At 49.8% G+C, this 19735-nt stretch overlaps 9 protein-coding genes across 9 annotated transcripts; 5 read left to right on the top strand and 4 right to left on the bottom strand.

Moving 5' to 3' along the window:
• Nucleotides 1-421: 421 nt before the first annotated feature.
• Nucleotides 422-1169, bottom strand: BABINDRAFT_161650 (uncharacterized protein). The gene is made up of 2 exons (XM_019128931.1): nt 975-1169; nt 422-926 (listed from the first exon to the last, which is right to left on the bottom strand). Exons 1-2 carry the CDS (start codon nt 1128-1130, stop codon nt 858-860), a joined length of 225 nt encoding a protein of 74 aa, XP_018985331.1. The 5' UTR covers nt 1131-1169; the 3' UTR covers nt 422-857.
• A 169-nt stretch (nt 1170-1338) lies between these two features.
• CPR6 (peptidylprolyl isomerase) lies at nt 1339-2475 on the top strand (the record flags this gene model as incomplete). Its single annotated transcript, XM_019131765.1, has 2 exons — nt 1339-1410; nt 1456-2475. The coding sequence occupies 2 exons, from the start codon at nt 1339-1341 to the stop codon at nt 2473-2475; spliced, it is 1092 nt and encodes a 363-aa protein (XP_018985330.1).
• A 39-nt stretch (nt 2476-2514) lies between these two features.
• On the bottom strand, nt 2515-2829 carry BABINDRAFT_138485 (uncharacterized protein). The gene has a single exon (XM_019127116.1). It carries the CDS (start codon nt 2747-2749, stop codon nt 2555-2557), a length of 195 nt encoding a protein of 64 aa, XP_018985329.1. The 5' UTR covers nt 2750-2829; the 3' UTR covers nt 2515-2554.
• An 80-nt stretch (nt 2830-2909) lies between these two features.
• Nucleotides 2910-4109, bottom strand: TIP41 (Tip41p; the record flags this gene model as incomplete). The annotated part of the gene is made up of 1 exon (XM_019131780.1): nt 2910-4109. The coding sequence occupies one exon, from the start codon at nt 4107-4109 to the stop codon at nt 2910-2912; it is 1200 nt and encodes a 399-aa protein (XP_018985328.1).
• An 835-nt stretch (nt 4110-4944) lies between these two features.
• On the top strand, nt 4945-10168 carry RPO21 (DNA-directed RNA polymerase II subunit RPB1; the record flags this gene model as incomplete). Its single annotated transcript, XM_019131753.1, has 2 exons — nt 4945-4998; nt 5051-10168. The coding sequence occupies 2 exons, from the start codon at nt 4945-4947 to the stop codon at nt 10166-10168; spliced, it is 5172 nt and encodes a 1723-aa protein (XP_018985327.1).
• Nucleotides 10169-10527: 359 nt separating this feature from the next.
• Nucleotides 10528-12420, bottom strand: BABINDRAFT_161646 (trans-hexaprenyltranstransferase). The gene has a single exon (XM_019128930.1). The coding sequence runs from the start codon at nt 12209-12211 to the stop codon at nt 10796-10798; it is 1416 nt and encodes a 471-aa protein (XP_018985326.1). The 5' UTR covers nt 12212-12420; the 3' UTR covers nt 10528-10795.
• A 163-nt stretch (nt 12421-12583) lies between these two features.
• RER2 (ditrans,polycis-polyprenyl diphosphate synthase) lies at nt 12584-13718 on the top strand. The gene has a single exon (XM_019131011.1). The coding sequence runs from the start codon at nt 12778-12780 to the stop codon at nt 13606-13608; it is 831 nt and encodes a 276-aa protein (XP_018985325.1). The 5' UTR covers nt 12584-12777; the 3' UTR covers nt 13609-13718.
• A 431-nt stretch (nt 13719-14149) lies between these two features.
• On the top strand, nt 14150-15466 carry YRB1 (Ran GTPase-binding protein; the record flags this gene model as incomplete). The annotated part of the gene is made up of 1 exon (XM_019128929.1): nt 14150-15466. The coding sequence occupies one exon, from the start codon at nt 14150-14152 to the stop codon at nt 15056-15058; it is 909 nt and encodes a 302-aa protein (XP_018985324.1). The 3' UTR covers nt 15059-15466.
• A 167-nt stretch (nt 15467-15633) lies between these two features.
• NTH1 (alpha,alpha-trehalase NTH1) lies at nt 15634-19351 on the top strand (the record flags this gene model as incomplete). Its single annotated transcript, XM_019131122.1, has 3 exons — nt 15634-15662; nt 15916-15961; nt 16977-19351. The coding sequence occupies 3 exons, from the start codon at nt 15634-15636 to the stop codon at nt 19176-19178; spliced, it is 2277 nt and encodes a 758-aa protein (XP_018985323.1). The 3' UTR covers nt 19179-19351.
• Between the last annotated feature and the right edge of the window lie 384 nt (nt 19352-19735).

The following is a 19735-nucleotide window of genomic DNA, read 5'->3' as shown; positions in this document are numbered from 1 at the left end:
AAGCTAACTGTTTATTGACCCTGACCGTTAATATTTATTCATAAAAGAGATGAGTCTGTATTATTAGCTTAGAAATGGTGTGACGTTCGAGAAATGTAGCAAAAACTGCAAGCTTCGATAAGTGTCTCAAGTTTTACGTAGAATTCCAACTTGTTACGGGAGGAAACTCCGATAACACAGAGCATGCGCTGGGCGTAAAAGCCGTCTTATTAGCTACTTTCCTAACCAAGGAGATTTACAGGAAAACGGAGTTAGACATCGTAAAAAAATAATACTCCGCTGACAATAAAAGCTGGAGGGGTTTCTGTATTCTTAGGTAGATATCCAGATTTTATAGGTATATATTCAGCTTTTTATTATAGTCTGTACAGGTTTCAGCAGTACAGCCGGATTTTCAAGTGAGTTACAGGTAATTGATTTGGCGAAATATTCGTATATTTTTCACATCTACATCCCCATTTTTTCATTCAATGTCGAGTCAAACACTCCAGCTATTGTCTTAGATAGCAATAGTCTTGCGTTTTAACCGAATTGGCCGACCACATCATGGTTCGTATCAGAATTCCCCAGTGAATCGGAAAATTTAATAAAACTATATCATGTAGTATACACAAGAACAGAGCATACGCAGTAATTTTTTTTTACCGTATCAGTGCTCTGCCTTTCAATCTGTGAATGATCGATACAGCCTTTGTACGATCCTTACTGCCGCTCCTTTTTATACCTTTCACATTTGTCATTCTTACAATATTTATTATGGCATACCCAAATCTCACCCAGATATATACAGGGTTGGATGGAAAGGGATTACCAGAGTGAGTCAGAAAAGATAGCTTCACACGTTGCTCTCCCAGGATCTAGTTGTTCTTGGTTCTGGTGCGGATGTTGTTCTGGTGCTCGTCCCAGCACTTGCGGAATGCCTCCATCTAAAATCCAGTTAGTCACTCGCTCAATCAGCACACCTTTGTACTCACCTCCTGGGTGCACTTTCTCCAGTCGCCAGAGTCGGCGTGGCAGAGCTGCAACTTCAAGTTTTCATCGGCACAGCCGGTATCGATGATCCGCTTGTCCCAGTCATCGGGTTCGTCATCTTCCTGCACATCCACTGGCTTTTTCTCGAATTCGGTCATGTTCAGACGTGGAAGGTGATTCTCATTCAGTTAGAGATAGCTTGTTTTGGCCCAGATGGATCATTTTGCATTTCCGTTATGAGCCTTCTCCAATTTCTGGAATTTTCCACGAGCTGCACGTGCAGGTATCGGCAAACACATTTAAGGTCGTAGCTAGCCTCGATTCCACGAAGTATCGACCCAACAGCAATCTATAACCATAGTAGCAATGTCTAACCCAAAAGTCTTTTTTGATATCTCCATTGGCGATGTTCCCAAGGGGCGCATTGTTTTCGAACTCGTATGTACCAATGTGAACACCTCCAGACGACGCTAACAGAAACAGTACCAAGACGCGGTGCCAAAAACCGCCGAGAACTTTAGAGCCTTGTGTACCGGTGAAAAGGGCGTGGGAAAACTCGGAAAGCCCTTGCACTACAAGGGCTCTACGTTTCACCGTATCATCAAGGACTTCATGTGCCAGGGTGGTGACTTTACTGCCGGCAACGGGACCGGGGGTGAGTCCATCTACGGCGAGAAGTTTGAGGATGAGGCGTTCCCATTGACCCACGACAAGCCTTTCTTGTTGTCCATGGCTAACTCCGGCCCTAACACCAATGGATCGCAGTTCTTCATCACCACCGTTGCGACCCCCCATCTCAACGGCAAGCACGTTGTGTTTGGTGAGGTCTTGTCGGGAAAATCAATTGTTCGCGCGATGGAACGCTGCGAAAAGGGCGAAGGCGACGCACCGTTGCACCCTGTTGTGATTACCGACTCTGGTGAGTTGCCAGTGGACTACGAGGTGCAGCCTGTGGACGATGGCACCGGCGACGTTTACGAGGAGTGCTTGGCTGACGAGTCTAAGGTGGATGTGAAGAACCCTGACTCTGTTTTCAAGGCTGTTACACATATCAAGGATATCGGTACCACCTTGTTTAAGGCCAGTGACGTCACCAGAGCGTTGGCAAAGTATCAAAAGGCTGCCAGCTACTTGGAGGAGTACTTCCCAGACGACTTGTCTGAGGCTGACTTGAAGACCTTGTACACCCTCAAGCTCTCATGTTACTTGAACGCTGCTTTGATGGCTATGAAGTTGTCCAGGAGCAAGGAAACCATCGACGCCGCATCGAAGGCGTTGGACGTGGAGGAGATTGACGACAAGTCAAAGGCCAAGGCCTACTACAGAAGAGGTATGGGATACGTTAAGGCGAAAGACGAGACTGCTGCCCAGAAGGACTTGGAAGACGCTCTTGCACTCTCTCCGGGCGATGCTGCCATTCTTAAGGGGTTGGATGACGTCAAGAAGAGCATCAAGGCTCGTCGCGACAAGGAAAAGGCCGCGTTCTCCAAATTTTTTGCTTGAGCTAAAGGTTATTGCGTTGTAGCAATACCTTTGGTTACGTCGACCCCTAAGGTTCTATGGCCAAAGATAAACCCGGATTTTATTCCACATCTCGGAAGCATAGTTTATACTGGAAGGTGTGGCGGTGTAAGCTTACGGATTGCCGAAGAAGTATATTGGTTATTAAAGTTGGCACACTATACCCTGATTGCCGAGATAAATATACACGTAGAGAATTATTGACGGTAAAAACGTATATGCACTTGATATCGCTCACCAATGATATATTTATCATATCTGGAAAATCAGAACCTAAGCACAGCTTTAGAAGTCTGCTAATCCGGCATTAAAAGTATGATTGACTCCATCTTGATGCAACATTGATTTCAAACAGGAGCGAATTGGATGACACATTTCCGGTTACACCGCACTTATGCTCGAATAGCCTTGCACCTTTAGATCTTCAAGTACTCACGCTCGGTGCGCAACACAGGCAACATCTGACTACACCAGTTAGGGTCGCGTAACAACTTCCCGGGATCGCCAGCACTCTTGAAGTCGTTCTTGGCCATGCGCATCACCTCATCGTACAGGAGCTCCTGCTCCTTGTACTCTCTAATCACCTCATTCGTGTTAAGATCAATGTACACACGGGTGTCGCGAATGCGGAAGATCACCTGGTCGATGCGGAGATAGAAGCGCTGGAGAAGTAAGAGACACGTGGGCATAACGCGAATCTTGAGCGACACAATAGAGATCCCATTATCGGCTAATTCATCCTCATACAAAACCATCTCATCGAAGTAGAGAATGGGATCCGGCCGCGTGAGCTTGGAAATTGGAATCTCTGCCTCCTGGTTGCGAGAAAACTGCGGGCCTTGCCCTCCCACGGTCCCCTTGTACTTTGTTGAGTATGTCCAGTCGTACGGCTTGACTGCGGACAACTGGAGAGTTTCACCGGAGGGCGAGGGAGATGGCGATGCTTGCTTAAGCAACTGGGAGGTGAACGAAGGCACCTCCGATTTTTCATTCGACCGGTAGGACGACCACTCCTTGTGGTACGACACCTTCAAATTGGAGATGGTGTCACAGTCCTTGATGGCATCATAGCAGTTGAAGCTGATTTCCCAGCTCTTACCTTCCGCTTCGTGCTTGATAAAGATGTGGTTGTTTCCGAAGATCATTTCGGGCACGGGAAAGTCCAAGCGCTCCTCCATCGCCTCGATCTCCTGGGCGTTCAAGATCGGCTTTTTGAGCGAGTAGATACACCAGTTGTTCACCTTGATCACAGGGGAGTCCTGGACCGGAAACGACGATCTCGGGGCCGGGATGATGATCGACCCGCAGTCGGCACACTGCGGGTTTTGGCAGCCTGAGGGGTGGATAGGGCCCGGAATCGACACCCTAGACCCGGCAATGCTTCCAAGCGATACCGGCACCTTTACAGCTCTGGGTGGGGTGAAGCTGTGTGTAGTTTCTGGCCTGGCGGTCTGGCCTCTGCTCTGCATGTGTGACGGGAGTCGCGCATTTGCGGTGACCGCCGCCATCTCCCTGGCACGGTTGATGTGCACGGCATTGATACCGGGGCCCTCAGTTGGTCGCCGGGGGTATCTTAATTTGGATGCGGTCAAGCTGGGGTTCTGCTGGTCTGACATTCCGCTACTTCCTGGGTCGTGAGCAGGGGGGTTGTGCCAATACTTCTGATAAATAGATCGTATTTTATCGGCCCAGAGTTTCGCGAAACAAGCTGTAAAAAAATATAACGAAAAGCAAAGTCGCGAAATTACTCGCGAAACGTGCCACTAGAGCCCAGACGACCATTTCGCTCACCACCGGGACGCTCTGTAATAACCGCCTTGCCCTCAATAAACAGTATACGCAGCCTATAACCCCAAACGGTCTTTAACTTTCAGTTATGCAAACTTTCAGGGGACTATTATTTTTGGTGATGTGAATCCCTTCATGGGGGTTATGCTTCTGCTGTGTACGCAGCCTGCGCGTAATTTCGGGCCCCGGCGTAGGAGCCAGAATGGGTCGAACTTTGCGACTCGCCGCCATAATTGAAAATTAGACGCCGTGAAAACAATACCTCCCACCATTCGCCCCACCCCAAGCCATCCAACCCTAAACCATCACGCTCTACTGTTGGTGATTTTTGTGTTTGCTCCGTTGATTCTGATCCCCGTCGGCCCGTACACTCTGTTCCGAATTCGCACACATTGGCTTGTTGCTGCTGATTTTCTCCCAGAGACGCCTCAGTAATCCGAATCCGCCAGAAGCCATAGACCGCTCTTTTTTTATATATTTATACTGAAGAAAACCCCAAAACACCCAAAAAAAACCAACCCCCCTAACTCTCCCCCAAAAAAGCTTTGTCTAACGACTCATACGTGCTCCCTACACCAGCCGTCACAAGGAGCCACTTACCCCGTTTTGCTGCCTTCCTCTGTATTATTACACCCGCTTGATATTTATATTTAGTACCCTAACATGAGTGGCCGTTCTATCCCATACTCCAGTGCCCCGCTCCGTTCCGTCAAGGAAGTAAGTCTACCCCCCGAGTCCCTTTGTCTCGTGCCATACTAACGCCGTCTAGGTCCAATTTGGTCTTCTTTCCCCGGAAGAAATTCGCGCAATTTCCGTTGCCAAGATTGAGTACCCTGAAACCATGGATGAGTCCCGTCAGAAACCGAGAGAAAGTGGTTTGAACGATCCGAGGTTAGGCTCCATCGACCGTAACTTCAAGTGCCAGACTTGTGGTGAAGACATGAACGAGTGTCCCGGGCATTTCGGGCACATAGAGCTCGCCAAGCCGGTTTTCCACATCGGGTTCATCGCCAAGATCAAGAAGGTTTGCGAGTGTATCTGTATGAACTGTGGTAAGTTACTTTTGGACGACACTAACCCAATGATGTTCCAGGCAATGAAGATCAGAGACCCGAAGAAGCGTTTCAACGCTGTCTGGAACTTATGTAAAACTAAAATGGTCTGTGAGGCTGACTTGCCCTCCGACGATGCCTTTGACAAGCCGGTGACCCGTGGTGGGTGCGGTAATTCGCAGCCGACCGTCCGTAAGGATGGGTTGAAGTTGTGGGGTACCTGGAAGAAGGACAAGAACTACGAGGAGAACGAGCAGCCGGAACGTCGCGTCTTGACCCCGACGGAGATTCTCAACGTTTTCAAGCACATCAGCCCTGAGGACTGCCACAGATTGGGGTTCAACGAAGACTACGCACGTCCCGAATGGATGTTGATCACCGTGTTGCCTGTTCCTCCGCCGCCAGTCCGTCCGTCGATTGCGTTCAACGAAACCGCCAGAGGTGAGGATGATTTGACCTACAAGCTTGCCGAAGTCTTGAAGACGAACATTTCTGTCCAGAAGTTGGAGATGGATGGGTCCCCACAGCACGTCATCAGTGAAATCGAGACCTTGCTCCAGTTCCACGTCGCGACCTACATGGATAACGACATTGCCGGGCAGCCGCAGGCTATGCAGAAATCTGGTCGTCCGATCAAGTCCATCAGAGCCAGATTAAAGGGTAAGGAAGGTCGTCTTAGAGGTAACTTGATGGGGAAGCGTGTGGATTTCTCGGCCCGTACCGTCATTTCCGGTGACCCTAACTTGGACTTGGACCAAGTCGGTGTGCCAAAGTCGATTGCCCGTACCTTGACCTACCCCGAAATCGTCACCCCTTACAACATTCACCGCCTTACAGAGTTGGTGCGTAACGGTCCGAACGAACATCCGGGCGCCAAGTATGTGATCCGTGATACCGGTGACCGTATCGATCTCCGGTACCACAAGAGGGCTGGTGACATTGCGTTGCAGTACGGCTGGAAGGTGGAGCGCCACCTTATGGATGACGACCCCGTATTGTTCAACCGTCAGCCGTCCTTGCACAAGATGTCCATGATGGCGCATAGAGTTAAGGTCATGCCTTACTCCACCTTCAGGCTTAACTTGTCCGTCACCTCTCCGTACAACGCCGATTTCGACGGTGATGAGATGAACTTGCACGTACCGCAGTCCGAGGAGACGAGAGCGGAGTTGTCCCAGATCTGTGCCGTTCCGTTGCAGATCATCTCTCCACAATCCAACAAGCCGATCATGGGTATCGTGCAAGACACTTTATGTGGTGTGCGTAAGATGACTCTCCGTGACAACTTCGTGGAGTACGACCAGGTGATGAACATGTGTTTCTGGATTCCAGACTGGGATGGAGTGATCCCAGAGCCGGCGATCTTGAAGCCAAAGCCGTTGTGGACCGGTAAGCAGTTGTTATCCTTGTGTATTCCAAAGGGTATCCACTTACAGAGGTTTGACGGTGGCGCCTCGTGGTCCAGTCCGACCGATTCGGGGATGCTTATCATCGACGGTGAGGTCTTGTTTGGCGTTGTTGACAAGAAGACCGTCGGTGCTACCGCCGGCGGTTTGATCCACACAGTCATGAGAGAGAAGGGGTCTGCCGTCTGTGCCAAGTTGTTTGGTAACATGCAGAAAGTGGTAAACTTCTGGTTGTTGCACAACGGGTTCTCCATTGGTATCGGTGACACCATTGCCGATGCAAGTACCATGAGAGAAATCACCAACACCATTTCCGAGGCCAAGGAGAAGGTGCAGGAGATCATCTTACTGGCCCACCTCAACACCTTGGAGCCGGAGCCAGGTATGACCTTGCGTGAGTCTTTCGAGAATAACGTCTCTCGTGTGTTGAACCAGGCTCGTGATACTGCTGGTCGTTCTGCTGAAATGAACTTGAAGGATTTGAACAATGTGAAGCAGATGGTTGTGTGTGGGTCCAAGGGTTCGTTTATTAATATTTCCCAGATGTCCGCCTGCGTTGGGCAGCAGATTGTTGAAGGTAGGCGTATTCCGTTCGGGTTTGCCGACCGTACCTTACCGCATTTCACAAAGGATGACTACTCTCCAGAGTCCAAGGGTTTCGTTGAGAACTCGTACCTTAGAGGGTTGACGCCACAGGAGTTCTTCTTCCACGCCATGGCTGGTCGTGAAGGTCTTATCGATACCGCTGTGAAGACTGCCGAAACCGGTTACATCCAGCGTCGTTTGGTTAAGGCCTTGGAAGACATCATGGTGCACTACGATTCCACCGCCAGAAACTCGTTGGGTGATGTGATCCAGTTCGTGTACGGTGAAGATGGTATTGATGGTACCCAGGTGGAGAAGCAGACCATCGACACCATTCCGGGTTCCGATGTTGTGTTTGACCGTCGTTACCGTATCGACCTTTTGGACAATACCCACGGCATCAACCCATCTTTGTTGGAGTCCGGCAGTGAAATTGTCGGTGACGTGAAGTTGCAGAAGATTGTGGACGAGGAGTACAACCAGTTGTTGTCTGACCGTAAGTACTTGAGAGAGGTGTGTTTCCCTAACGGTGACCACAACTGGCCTTTGCCAGTCAACCTCCGTCGTGTTGTTCAAAACGCTCAGCAGATTTTCCACGTTGACCGTGCTAAAGCCAGTGATTTGACCCTCGACGAGATTGTGACCAAGGTCCAAGTCTTGTGTTCCAAGCTTCTCGTGATTCGCGGTAAGACTGAGCTTATGCAGGAGGCCCAGTCCAACGCTACCTTGTTGTTCCTGTGCCTTTTGCGTTCCCGTCTTTCTGCCCGTCGTGTCTTGGAGGAGTACAGACTTAACCGTTTGGCCTTTGACTGGATTGTCGGTGAGGTTGAGGCCCAGTTCCAGAAGTCTATTGTCCACCCCGGTGAGATGGTTGGTGTGGTTGCCGCCCAGTCCATTGGTGAACCGGCTACCCAGATGACCTTGAACACTTTCCATTACGCGGGTGTATCGTCCAAGAACGTGACTCTTGGTGTGCCTCGTCTTAAGGAAATTCTTAACGTCGCGAAGAACATCAAGACGCCGGCTCTTACGGTGTACTTGGAGCCGGAAATCGCTGCTGACATCGAAAAGGCCAAGGTTATCCAGTCTGCTATCGAACACACTTCTTTGAAGAACGTGACGTCTGCCACTGAAATTTACTACGACCCCGATCCAAGAACCACTGTTATTGAGGAGGATCTCGACACTGTCGAGTCTTTCTTTGCCATTCCGGATGAGAAGGTTGAGGAATCCATCGACAAGCAGTCGCCGTGGTTGCTTCGTCTTGAGCTTGATCGTGCCAAAATGTTGGATAAAGAGTTGACAATGAGTCAAGTTGCGGAGAAGATCTCCAAATCGTTTGGGAAGGATCTTTTCGTCATCTGGTCCGAAGATAATGCTGACAAGCTTATCATCCGTTGTCGTGTAGTTCGTGATCCAAAGGACATGGATGAGGATGCTGACGCTGAAGAAGATCAGATGCTTAAGCTTATCGAGGCCAACATGCTTGAAGAGATCTCTCTTAGGGGTATCCCAGGTATCACCAGAGTGTTTATGATGCAACACAAGAGAAATGAGCCGGATGCCACCGGTGAGTACAAGCAAGGCATGGAGTGGGTGCTTGAAACGGATGGATGTAACTTGGCCGATGTGATGTCCGTGCCTGGTGTCGACTCGAGCCGTATTTACTCCAACTCGTTCGTTGAGGTGCTTACTGTTCTCGGGATCGAAGCGACTCGTGCAGCTTTGTACAGAGAAATCCAGAACGTGTTGGGTTTCGATGGTTCTTACGTCAACTACCGCCATATGGCTATTTTGGTCGATGTCATGACGTCTCGTGGCCACCTTATGGCCATTACTCGTCACGGTATCAACAGAAACGATACGGGTGCTCTTATGCGTTGTTCGTTTGAGGAAACCGTTGAGATTCTTCTCGAAGCCGGTGCTGCTGCCGAGTTGGACGATTGTCGTGGTATTTCCGAGAACGTTATGTTAGGCCAAATTGCTCCGTTGGGTACCGGTGCGTTCGATGTCATGGTCGATGAGAGTATGTTGAGCTCTCTTCCAATAAACAACAACTTGCAAGTGGTTCCTATTGGTAACCAGGCTTCTGATGGTGCTGCTACTCCGTACGACAACCATGGTGCGGACCAGGATGATTGGGTGCAAGGTGGCGATGACATTATGTTTTCTCCTATGGCTGATGCCGGTCACGGTGACGAGGAGCGTGGTGGTCTTACTGCCTATGGTGACCAAAGTGCTTACCAGCCAACTTCCCCAGGTATGTCTGCGACTTCACCCTTCAGCTATGCGCCTACCTCCCCAGGCTACGGTGTCACCTCGCCAAGCTTTGGTGTCACTTCCCCAACCTACTCCCCAACGTCACCTACCTACTCTCCTACCTCGCCATCTTACTCCCCAACGTCGCCAAGCTACTCCCCAACCTCCCCGTCGTACTCCCCAACCTCTCCGTCGTACTCCCCAACCTCCCCATCGTACTCTCCAACCTCCCCATCGTACTCCCCAACCTCTCCGTCATACTCTCCAACCTCCCCATCGTACTCCCCAACCTCTCCATCATACTCTCCAACCTCTCCTTCCTACTCCCCAACCTCTCCTTCCTACTCTCCTACCTCTCCTTCCTACTCTCCTACCTCTCCTTCCTACTCTCCTACCTCTCCTTCTTACTCTCCTACCTCCCCATCGTACTCGCCAACCTCCCCGCAGTACTCTCCAACCTCTCCATCGTACTCTCCAACCTCTCCATCATACTCTCCAACATCCCCAAGTTACTCCCCTACATCTCCACAATACACTCCGGGCTCACCTACTTACGACCCTGAGAGTAACAACAAGAATAACTAGATATGACGCTTCGTCGCTTCTGGTTTCTTGGCTTATGTACTGCTTCTTTTTCATTTCCAGCTCTTGCTGTTGTGTTTGACGTACATACTGTAAATTAAATAAAATTGAGTTTTAACTGACATGTACGAAGGAAGAGGCTTCGTATATCTTCCGAACATTAAATCGTTATAACCACCAGAGCAGATGTATATAGTGCTAGTATTTTTTTCAATCAGAGAGAAAGTAACAGGGGAGAAAAGTGAGAGATGTCTTTTAGATCGATATATTTGCACATAAGTAATTCCCGCGGGCAGGACAAGAAAACTGACAAAATGCACGGGCTCTCTCTTATCTTACTGTCAATACATATGGATTTTCATTGATACTATAGTATAAAAACTTGTGTTTTTATATATACGGGACTATAATTTTTTTTTTACCACGGCTGTACCGTAGTAGGCCCACCCAGATTTCTGATGAACTCAGAACCATACGTTTGACGAGTAACATGAAAGCCTCCACAATTTCTACGGGAATTATATGATTCATTCACTCCCGAAATCTAGCTATATACAGTGGCACTACCCAGTGGAAGAGAAAGCTCTCCAAAGGGGCCCCGCCCCGCATACGAAGCGGGACGCTGGACGTCTACTTGGTTCTGGTCAACACAGAGTTGGTCAAAAGCTCCAACGCGCTTCTAGCGTCGGACTCTGGCAACACACGCAAATTCGCCAAGGCGCCGGCACAGTACTTCTCTGCCATCAACCTCGTCTTTTCTACACCCTGGCAGTCTCTGACAGCCGCTCTGGCAAGCTCGACGTCGCCCGGATTCTTGAATTTCCTGGAGATTAACTCACCCAACCCCGGCTGCTCCTGCCACGCGAACAAGATTGGTGCGGTAGCTAAGCCCAACTTCAAGTCCGCGCCAGCTGGTTTGCCCAACTCGGCGTTATTCGCGGTGTAGTCCAACATATCATCGACGATCTGGAAGCACAAGCCCAAGTTACGACCAAAGTCGTACATCTGCTCAACAATCTCCAATTCTGCGCCAGATAAGACAGCAGCAGCTCTGGAAGACTTGGACATCAAGGAAGCGGTCTTCAAGTAGGTCTTATGCAAGTAGTACTCGAAGGCAGCAGCTACGTTCTGCTCGTGGGTAATGGCGTGACTGGCGACGGAGTACTCGTGGACCGTGGTCGGAACTTTACCGGTGGGCGTTGGGAGCTGCTTGCTGCCCACCATGTCGGCGTTTGGCAGCAAAACAGTGTTTTTCAACTGCATGAATTCGCCCTCGACCAAGTTGGCGATGGTGGTGGACAACAACTCGATAACCTCGGAGTTTCTCAACCGGGCAATTGCGACAGACGCACGCCCCAAGAGAAAGTCACCGGCCAAAACAGCCATCTTGTTGGTGAAGGCCACATTGCCAGACGGCCTGCCTCTTCTGGCGTCGGAAAGATCGATGACATCATCATGCAAGAGTGAGGCAGTGTGGATCATCTCGACAATCTCCGCGAGACGGCGCTGCTTCGGCAAGATCCCGTTTTCGGCGTCAAACTCCGGGAGCTTGTCCATAGGCTTACTCAACGGGTCCAAAATAACCCTTGGGTTGATCCCGTGCAAGATGCGCAATGGCGACAAGGAATCGTCTACAGAGCGTCCAGCAATGGAGGTTTCCGAGACAGTCCCGGCAAACTTTGGCTGGTCGGTGGTGTCGTACTCATCGATGGGGATTCTGGTTCTCTGGTCGCGCGGGATTTTCGCTAACGCCTTCGACATCAACAACACAATCAATGGCCGCACGTTCTTGCCCTCAGCCTCGAAGTAGTACGAGGACACACGGTTGAGCGTCGGGTGGCCAGACCCAATTAAGGAGGCAATATTTTTGGCGAGTCCAGACATCTCATGCGACACAATGGAAAAAGGGTCTTCGAACTTGGTCTTGACAGGCGTCACAAGCTTCTCTGCCGTTTCCACCGCGGTGTTGAACGAGGAAACGGTTCTGCGAAGCGCTCTGGTTTCTTGCAAAAGCGGTCTCACCTTAATCATTCGGCTTCTTAACATGGTGTGTTTATTGATGGAGTTTACCAAAAGTTATCTGCTACCAAGAAATACTGTCTTGATATAGGGAGTGCGAGTTTGTCTAACAGTGAAATTTTACCGAGAAGGCCTGCATATAAGTGAAGGTGGCTAACATACGGCCAAAGGGAGGATCAGAAACACTGGGATGATTCTGGGACGATTGGAAGCCACAATAACCAGCTATGTAAAACTAATCAATCACCTCAAACTCTATCCATAGAAGGCTATAGCGTCGCCTTTACTCTCCATTGACTGGACCTGCACTTGCCGAACCCCGGGCAGTAGATGTCCGGTACAGAAGCGCTGAAAGTTGTGCCACGCACTCGCAACGAGAGATGAGATGGCCGGGTGGTTAAGTTTCTACCGTTTCACCTAAGCGCGCAGAAAACTGGATCCTATCAGTGCCACCTTCTAGTTATTCCATTTTAGTAGCCCCTAACACAGAACAAGAGCTAGCATCGGAACAGGCTGGCTATTAGATTTCATTCTGCTCTACCCAGATTCTACAACCAGAACCCACCCCAGTTCCCAATTAACCTTTATTTATCATGCCCGACACGTGGCTTAGCACATTTCCCGGCTACAAATCGTTAATAGCCCAGACGAAAAAAGTATACGGGCGCATCTTACAGACGGGGCGGGTGCCGCAGCACATTGGGTTTATCATGGATGGCAATCGTCGCTACGCGCGCAAGTCTAAGATTGAGGTGAAAGAAGGGCACAACGCGGGATCCGAAAGCATGGCGCCGTTACTCGAGTTATGCTACGAGTGTGGTGTAGACACCGTAACGGTGTACGCATTTTCTATCGAGAACTTCAACCGCTCTGACTACGAGGTCAGCTGTTTGATGTCGCTCGCGAAGGCCAAATTCCGCGTCATGTGTGAACACGGCGAGTTAGCGGAGGAGTACGGCGTGCGCATCCGTATCTTGGGGAACACTGCTTTATTACCACAAGACGTGCTCGAGGTGTTGCGTGCGAGCGAGGAGATCACTAAGAACAACACGCGCGCGACGCTCAACGTGTGCTTTCCCTACACCTCGCGCGACGAGATGACCGAGGCCATCAAGGCTGTGGTGGGCCAGGCACGCGATGGCCTTGCGCTTGACGAGATCTCTGCCGAGACTATCGACGCAAACCTCTATACGCGTGATTGCCCACCGTTAGACTTGGTAGTCAGAACCAGCAACACCAATCGCTTGAGTGATTTCTTGTTGTGGCAGACCGTTAATGAGGCGCCGCGCGTGGTGGTTGAGTTTGTCAACTGTTTGTGGCCCGAGTTCGGTCCGTTCCGCATGGCCTGGGTCTTGTTGAAGTGGAGTTACTTGAAGACCTATTCTGGCGCGTATCGCAACACTGAAGACCGCAAAGATAAATAGTAGATGGATTGAATCAGAAGTTTGTATATACCTTTATGTCTGAGTGTCGAGATTGGACCTTAACAGCAGTTGATAGTGAATGCATAATCGACTTTGTAAATGCTAAAAGGCAAGCAGTGTACCGTATGGATAGATTCGTTGCTCGGGATGAAGATACCCAATCCCTTTACTATGAACTAGAAAGTGTACGAATGTCTCGGACTCAAATGCCTGTTTGCCCGAGATCTGTCCTATTTCACGTACCTATCCAAGAAAAGTTCTGTAAACCTGTTGAGACGGGTACCGTTTCTCCATTGAAGAAAAAAAGTTGGTTTTATGAGCACCTATTAGGACTCCAGCAGTAATATGCTTTTGGGGTGCATTACCAGCACGCTTCACCGCCTACAGACTGTCAAATAATACACAGAGGAAGCAGACATTTCCTATCTAGTGAATAAAGCAGTATTATTGCCCCTTCAGTTAGGACCAATCAGTAAAGGGGTGTAAAAGGTGAGCCATCCCATTCGTTCGGCTATGCTACAGCATCTTCGAAAATTTTAAAATGATGATACCGGCCAGGCTTTTCTTCTTTGAGTACAAGACGGTAGAACAACGAAAGAACATAAAGTCGCCCTCAGATTCAACCCAGCCTGAAGTTTTCACCTTAGGACTGACCGTCTCTTATGTAACTTCGCGAAATCCAGCCTCCCATGCTACCAGACTCGCGAAATCCTGCATATTGCTCAACACCACACGGTGGGCGAAAAATTACATAACATCGAATCTCAAATTTTGCACGCATAAAAACTCGATCCTGAGCAAACCCACCGCTACTCCCTGTTCTCCGCACACATACCTATCCACCATGTCCGAAGAAGTCAAGGCTGCCTCCCCAACTCCAGAAGTTGCTACCCCACCAACCTCCAACGTGTTCTCCATGTTCGGTGCCAAGAAGGCGCCAAAGGCTGACGAGGCCAAGGAAGAAGACGTCAAGGAAGAGTCCGGTGCTAAGAAGGCCGAAGACGATGACGAGGAAGCCCCAGAGTCCCCAGATGTGCACTTTGAGCCATTGGTCAAGTTAGAAAAGGTTGAAATCAAGACCAACGAAGAGGACGAAGAGGTTACCTTGAAGGTCAGAGCCAAATTGTTTAAGTTCCACTCGGAAGCCAAGGAATGGAAGGAAAGAGGTACCGGTGATGTCAAATTCTTGAAGCACAAGGAATCCGGTAAGACTAGATTGTTGATGAGAAGAGACAAGACCTTGAAGATCTGCGCCAACCACTTCATCTCCCCAGACTACGAATTGAAGCCAAACGTTGGTTCTGACAGATCTTGGGTTTACTCCGTTACCGCCGACATTGCCGAGGGTGAACCAGAGGCCCAGACCTTGGCTATCAGATTCGGTTCCAAGGAAAATGCCGACAACTTCAAGGCTGAGTTCGAGAAGGCCCAAACCGCCAACAAAGCTTAAGCATCCCCGTTAGTAATACGTTTTATGGTGTATATGTATGAAATATATCTCCCTATTGAACTGGGTGTTATCTGTAAACGTAGACTCGGTAGGGATTAGCAGAAACACTGATATCCAAGAGAGAACATGAGCGAAACTGACGGGACCCTTTGGTGAGGCTTTTAGAAAATTAAATGCTTAAAAAAGCTTGGGGGAATTTATGTGCTCCCTACCGAGGCACTATCCCCCCGTTCCCTGTATTAATATCTACAGACCTGAGACTATACTAGAGCGTAAGAAAACGTCATGGCTGAGGTGGCAGTAAGCTATACGGGCAAGCCTTGGGATACAAGGTATCACGTCCCCGTTGTCACAGTATTTTTGCAATACAAGATACCTTTCCCCAAATCCCTTCATCCCCGATGATTCGATTCTTTTTAAAATCAATATTGACTTAAGTCTTCTCGATGAATAAATAGGAACTATCGAATATCAGGTCTTGTCGCCACCGCCTGTGTGTGTTGTGGTCACGTGATCATATACATGCCGCATCCAGGTTGCTGGGAAGTTCTTTCTCAACGACGGTTGAATTTTAGATGGTGCAATCAGTAGGAACATATTTCATGCTTATTCATACAGGATAGTAACCCAGTATAACCCTAGTTTGTGGAGGCTCGAAAGTGGCTGTACTAGAGCGTGATGTGAAGATTATGAAAGGTTTCCAGCACATTTATGCAAACTACCTATTATTAAGGAGGAAAAAAGCCCATGGACGCTGCTCTGTTTGCAGTTCCGTATTTGAAGTTTATATTTAACTCCACACCCGAGGACGACTTATTTCGGGATTTATGTCAACTGAAATCTATTATTAGCCGGAGCCGGCCCTTTAGGCCTCGGAACTTGGAGTCATTGTCAGCCCGCCTGGTGCGCGGATGCAGGACGCCTACAGACCACTTAGTGCGTGTTTCCTTGGCGATGATGTGTCTCGGCCGTACCTTAGTTCCGGCATTAGATTTCATCCACCCGCCCAGCCTTTATCAAAATACCATTGATGAAACAGTAAACCATAGACGTATATGTATATTTTCTCTCAATAGTACCTCTTTAGGCCGAAATGGACCGACCATAATGCGACGCGGTACCATGACATCGCGCGGTTGTAACACGTATGTAATATGAGGTCTCTGGAAATAGCATCGATCCTTGACCGAAAACATTACCTTCACTAATCGGCCAGCGGTGGACTGATGCCCAAGGCCAGGGTATACAAAGCCCCTATCCCTGTTCTGTAGACATACTAAAATTGGCTCCGCTCTTTTCCCCACTCGTATCGCGTTTTTTACCACGGCGATTCGCCCACTCTTACAGCACAGCTGGCCTGACCACTCCACAGACTAGCGAAAAACTCATCACAAGATTTCCGCTTCGAGAAGCGATCCCCCTAAAAACGCCGAGGCCGGTGATTTAGACAGACCAGCAGCGCTACTTGAGGCATAGGTTTAGACCAGGTTGAGTCACTGAATTTTTCGACGACATATAAGTATCTAAACCAAGGAATTTCCAAACTTCTACCAGGCCAGATTTTTTTTCTTCTCTATCAGGAAAGCTATCGTCTAAGAATCACTTGGATTTCCCTCAACAACCAAGCTGATAGTGATAAGTCCTCTAAGCACTCTGATCAATCACTTTAATTTTTTATCTCTCTGATTCCGGCCAGCCTTTACTGATTTCCCAGCACCCGCGATTTTATACACCCCCATTTTGCTTCCTGCACAGACCCACGTAATCTTATCTCTGACCGCAACCCAAACTTGGCTTATTGAATCTATTTCATCGTGCCACTGTACTACATACATTCCTAGAGCAAATCCACCAGAATCTACTTTAAAACCAAATGCCCGACCGCCACAGAAGAAAGTCCTCCTCTGGGAGCTTTGAGATCCTGCCATTCGAGTCCGCGGACGTATACTACGGCGCCACTACGGACCCCTCCAAGGTCCCCGCGTCTTCCAAGATCGCGCGGACCCGTACCATGTCGTTTTTCAACATGCGCTCTGCCGTGGACTCTGTCTACAACGATTTGTGGAACGAAGACGACAACCGCAGCACCAGCTCGCCGCTCAAGCGCCGCGCGTCCACCGACGACACTACGGGCTTGGCGCGCCGCTTCTTCATTGCCGATATCGACCTGACCTTGAACCAGCTCCTTAAAACAGAGGACACGGATCACAACTGCCAGATCACCATCGAGGACTCTGGGCCAAAGGTGTTGCAGTTGGGTACCGCCAACTCCAACGGTATCAACAAGTACGACATCCGCGGAACGTATATGTTGTCGAACCTCCTTCAGGAGTTAACCATCGCCAAGCGCCTTGGCCGCAACCAGATGGTGCTCGACGAGCGCCGCTTAAATGAAAACCCGGTTTCGCGGTTGTGCCGCTTGATTAAGACCACTTTCTGGAAGAACTTGACGCGCCAGTTGGACGCAGAGAACATCGCCCACATGGCCCACGACACCAAGATCAAGGGTCCAGAGGCTGAAAACCCGCGGATCTACGTCCCGTATGATTGCGCCGAGCAGTATGAGTACTTCACCGAACAGGCGAGCAAGGACCCTGAGGCGAAGCTTGAGGTGGTGTACTTGCCAAAGGATATCACGCCTGAGTATGTCCGTTCCATCAACCACCGGCCTGGACTCTTGGCCTTGGCGATGCGCAAGGTGGACGGAAAATTGACCGGGTACCCATACATTGTTCCTGGCGGTCGTTTCAACGAGTTGTACGGCTGGGACTCTTACATGGAGACGATCGGGTTGCTCGTGGAGGAGGGCCTCGACGAGACCAAGATCGGGCTTGCACGCGGAATGGTTGAAAACTTTGTGTTTGAGATCACCCACTACGGCAAGATTTTGAACGCCAACCGGTCGTACTACTTGTGTCGCTCGCAGCCACCGTTTCTCACCGACATGGCCAACAAGGTGTACAACAAGTTGATGGACTATGGAGATATTGCTGATGCCAAGGACTTCTTGGCGAGAGCCTTCAGGGCTGCTATCAAGGAGTACAAGACGGTGTGGATGGCCGCGCCAAGGTTGGATTTTGCCTCCGGCTTGTCGTGCTACCACCCAGATGGGGTAGGGATCCCGCCGGAGACGGAGGCTTCGCACTTCGAGGCGCTCCTTGCGCCGTATGAGAAGAAGCACAATGTGTCATTTACGGAGTTCCAGCGGATGTACAATGCAGATGAGATCAGCGAGCCCGAATTGGACGAGTACTTTGTGCACGACAGGGCTGTCCGTGAGTCAGGCCACGACACGTCCTATCGGTTGGAGGGCAAATGTGCGGACCTCGCCACCATTGACCTTAATACTTTATTGTATAAGTACGAGGTGGATATCGCCGCGTACATCGATTCTCACGGTGGGACCTTTGACGCATCATGCGACGGCGAGTGTGGGCACTTTGAGACCGCTGCGTGGTGGCGCGAACAGGCGGAGTTGCGCAAGGAGCGCATCAACCGCCTCTGCTGGGACGAGGAAGCCGGGATCTACCACGATTATAACATCAAGACCAAGACACAGAACCCATACGAATCGGCCACCACCTACTGGGCGCTCTGGGCCGGGGTTGCGTCGCCGCACCAGGCTGAGTTGATGGTCACCAAGGGCTTGCCGAAGTTTGAGATGTTGGGTGGGCTCGCAGCGGGCACTGAGGAGAGCAGAGGCCTGGTGGGCTTAGACCGGCCGTCGCGCCAATGGGACTATCCATTTGGCTGGGCGCCGCAGCAGATTATGGCGTGGGTTGGCTTGACGAACTATGGCTACAAGGCCACTGCGTCGCGGTTAGCGTACCGCTGGCTCTATTTGATGACCAAGGCGTTTGTTGATTATAACGGGATTGTTGTGGAGAAGTACGACGTGACCAGTGGCAAGGCGCCGCACAAGGTCGAGGCCGAGTATGGTAACCAGGGTTCTGATTTCAAGGGAGTAGCCACCGAGGGGTTCGGGTGGGTGAACACGAGTTATGTGTTTGGGGTGTCGTTTTTGGACAACCACGCAGAGCGTGCATTAGGCACGTGCACCCCACCGCATGTGTTCTTTGGGGCGTTGAGACCGGAGGAGAAAGAGAAGTACTACGACTGATTGTGAAGTAAGCGGAACGAACGTGCAAACGGAGTTTCCTCTTAGTCCCTCAGTGAGGTTTATTATCAACACGGCGTGTTCATAGCGCAATACTTTCTTTTTAGACCAATTTTACGCACAATAAGCGTGCTTTCTTTTAGATAAATGTAGAACAAGTTCCGATGTACAGGTGGAATTACCAATGGTACAATAGCCGTGGGTGTACGTGCGTGAAATTTTTGGTGATTGAGATCTTCATATATGTACATAACCATCTGGTTACGCTCTTGATTTACGCTCTTAGCTTACGCTCTTGGCTTACGCTCTTGGCTTTATTCTATAGTGGGTTAAAATTCTTCATGAGCCGGGCTTTTAGGGACCGATGGGATGCACTTTCCAAGTATGATGCTATAGGTGGGTAGATCTCTTTGGCCTGATGAGCATCAGTCTTTCACAAAGTGCGCACTCCAACGGAAGTAAATAATACTTTACTAACGTGTCAAAGTTGTCAATTTTTTTTCCATAAGCGATGCAGCCTCTTTTGTTATACAGCGGAGCCCAACACTACCTTATGGAGA

Source organism: Babjeviella inositovora (assembly GCF_001661335.1).
Source record: "Babjeviella inositovora NRRL Y-12698 unplaced genomic scaffold BABINscaffold_6, whole genome shotgun sequence".
NCBI classification, from domain to species: Eukaryota; Fungi; Ascomycota; class Pichiomycetes; order Serinales; genus Babjeviella; species Babjeviella inositovora.
Note: the sequence above shows the minus strand (reverse complement) of the source record. Positions and strands in the feature narration are given on the sequence as shown.

What these genes read in the sequence shown, in the direction of transcription:
- BABINDRAFT_161650 (XM_019128931.1), bottom strand. Translation starts at nt 1,130, where the DNA reads ATGACCGAATTCGAGAAAAAGCCAGTGGATGTGCAGGAAGATGACGAA. An exon ending in GGAGAAAGTGCACCCAGGAG is followed by an intron (nt 927 to 974) that starts GTGAGTACAAAG and finishes ACTGGATTTTAG; the next exon opens with ATGGAGGCATTCCGCAAGTG.
- BABINDRAFT_138485 (XM_019127116.1), bottom strand. Translation starts at nt 2,749, where the DNA reads ATGATAAATATATCATTGGTGAGCGATATCAAGTGCATATACGTTTTT.
- BABINDRAFT_161646 (XM_019128930.1), bottom strand. Translation starts at nt 12,211, where the DNA reads ATGTTAAGAAGCCGAATGATTAAGGTGAGACCGCTTTTGCAAGAAACC.
- RER2 (XM_019131011.1), top strand. Translation starts at nt 12,778, where the DNA reads ATGCCCGACACGTGGCTTAGCACATTTCCCGGCTACAAATCGTTAATA.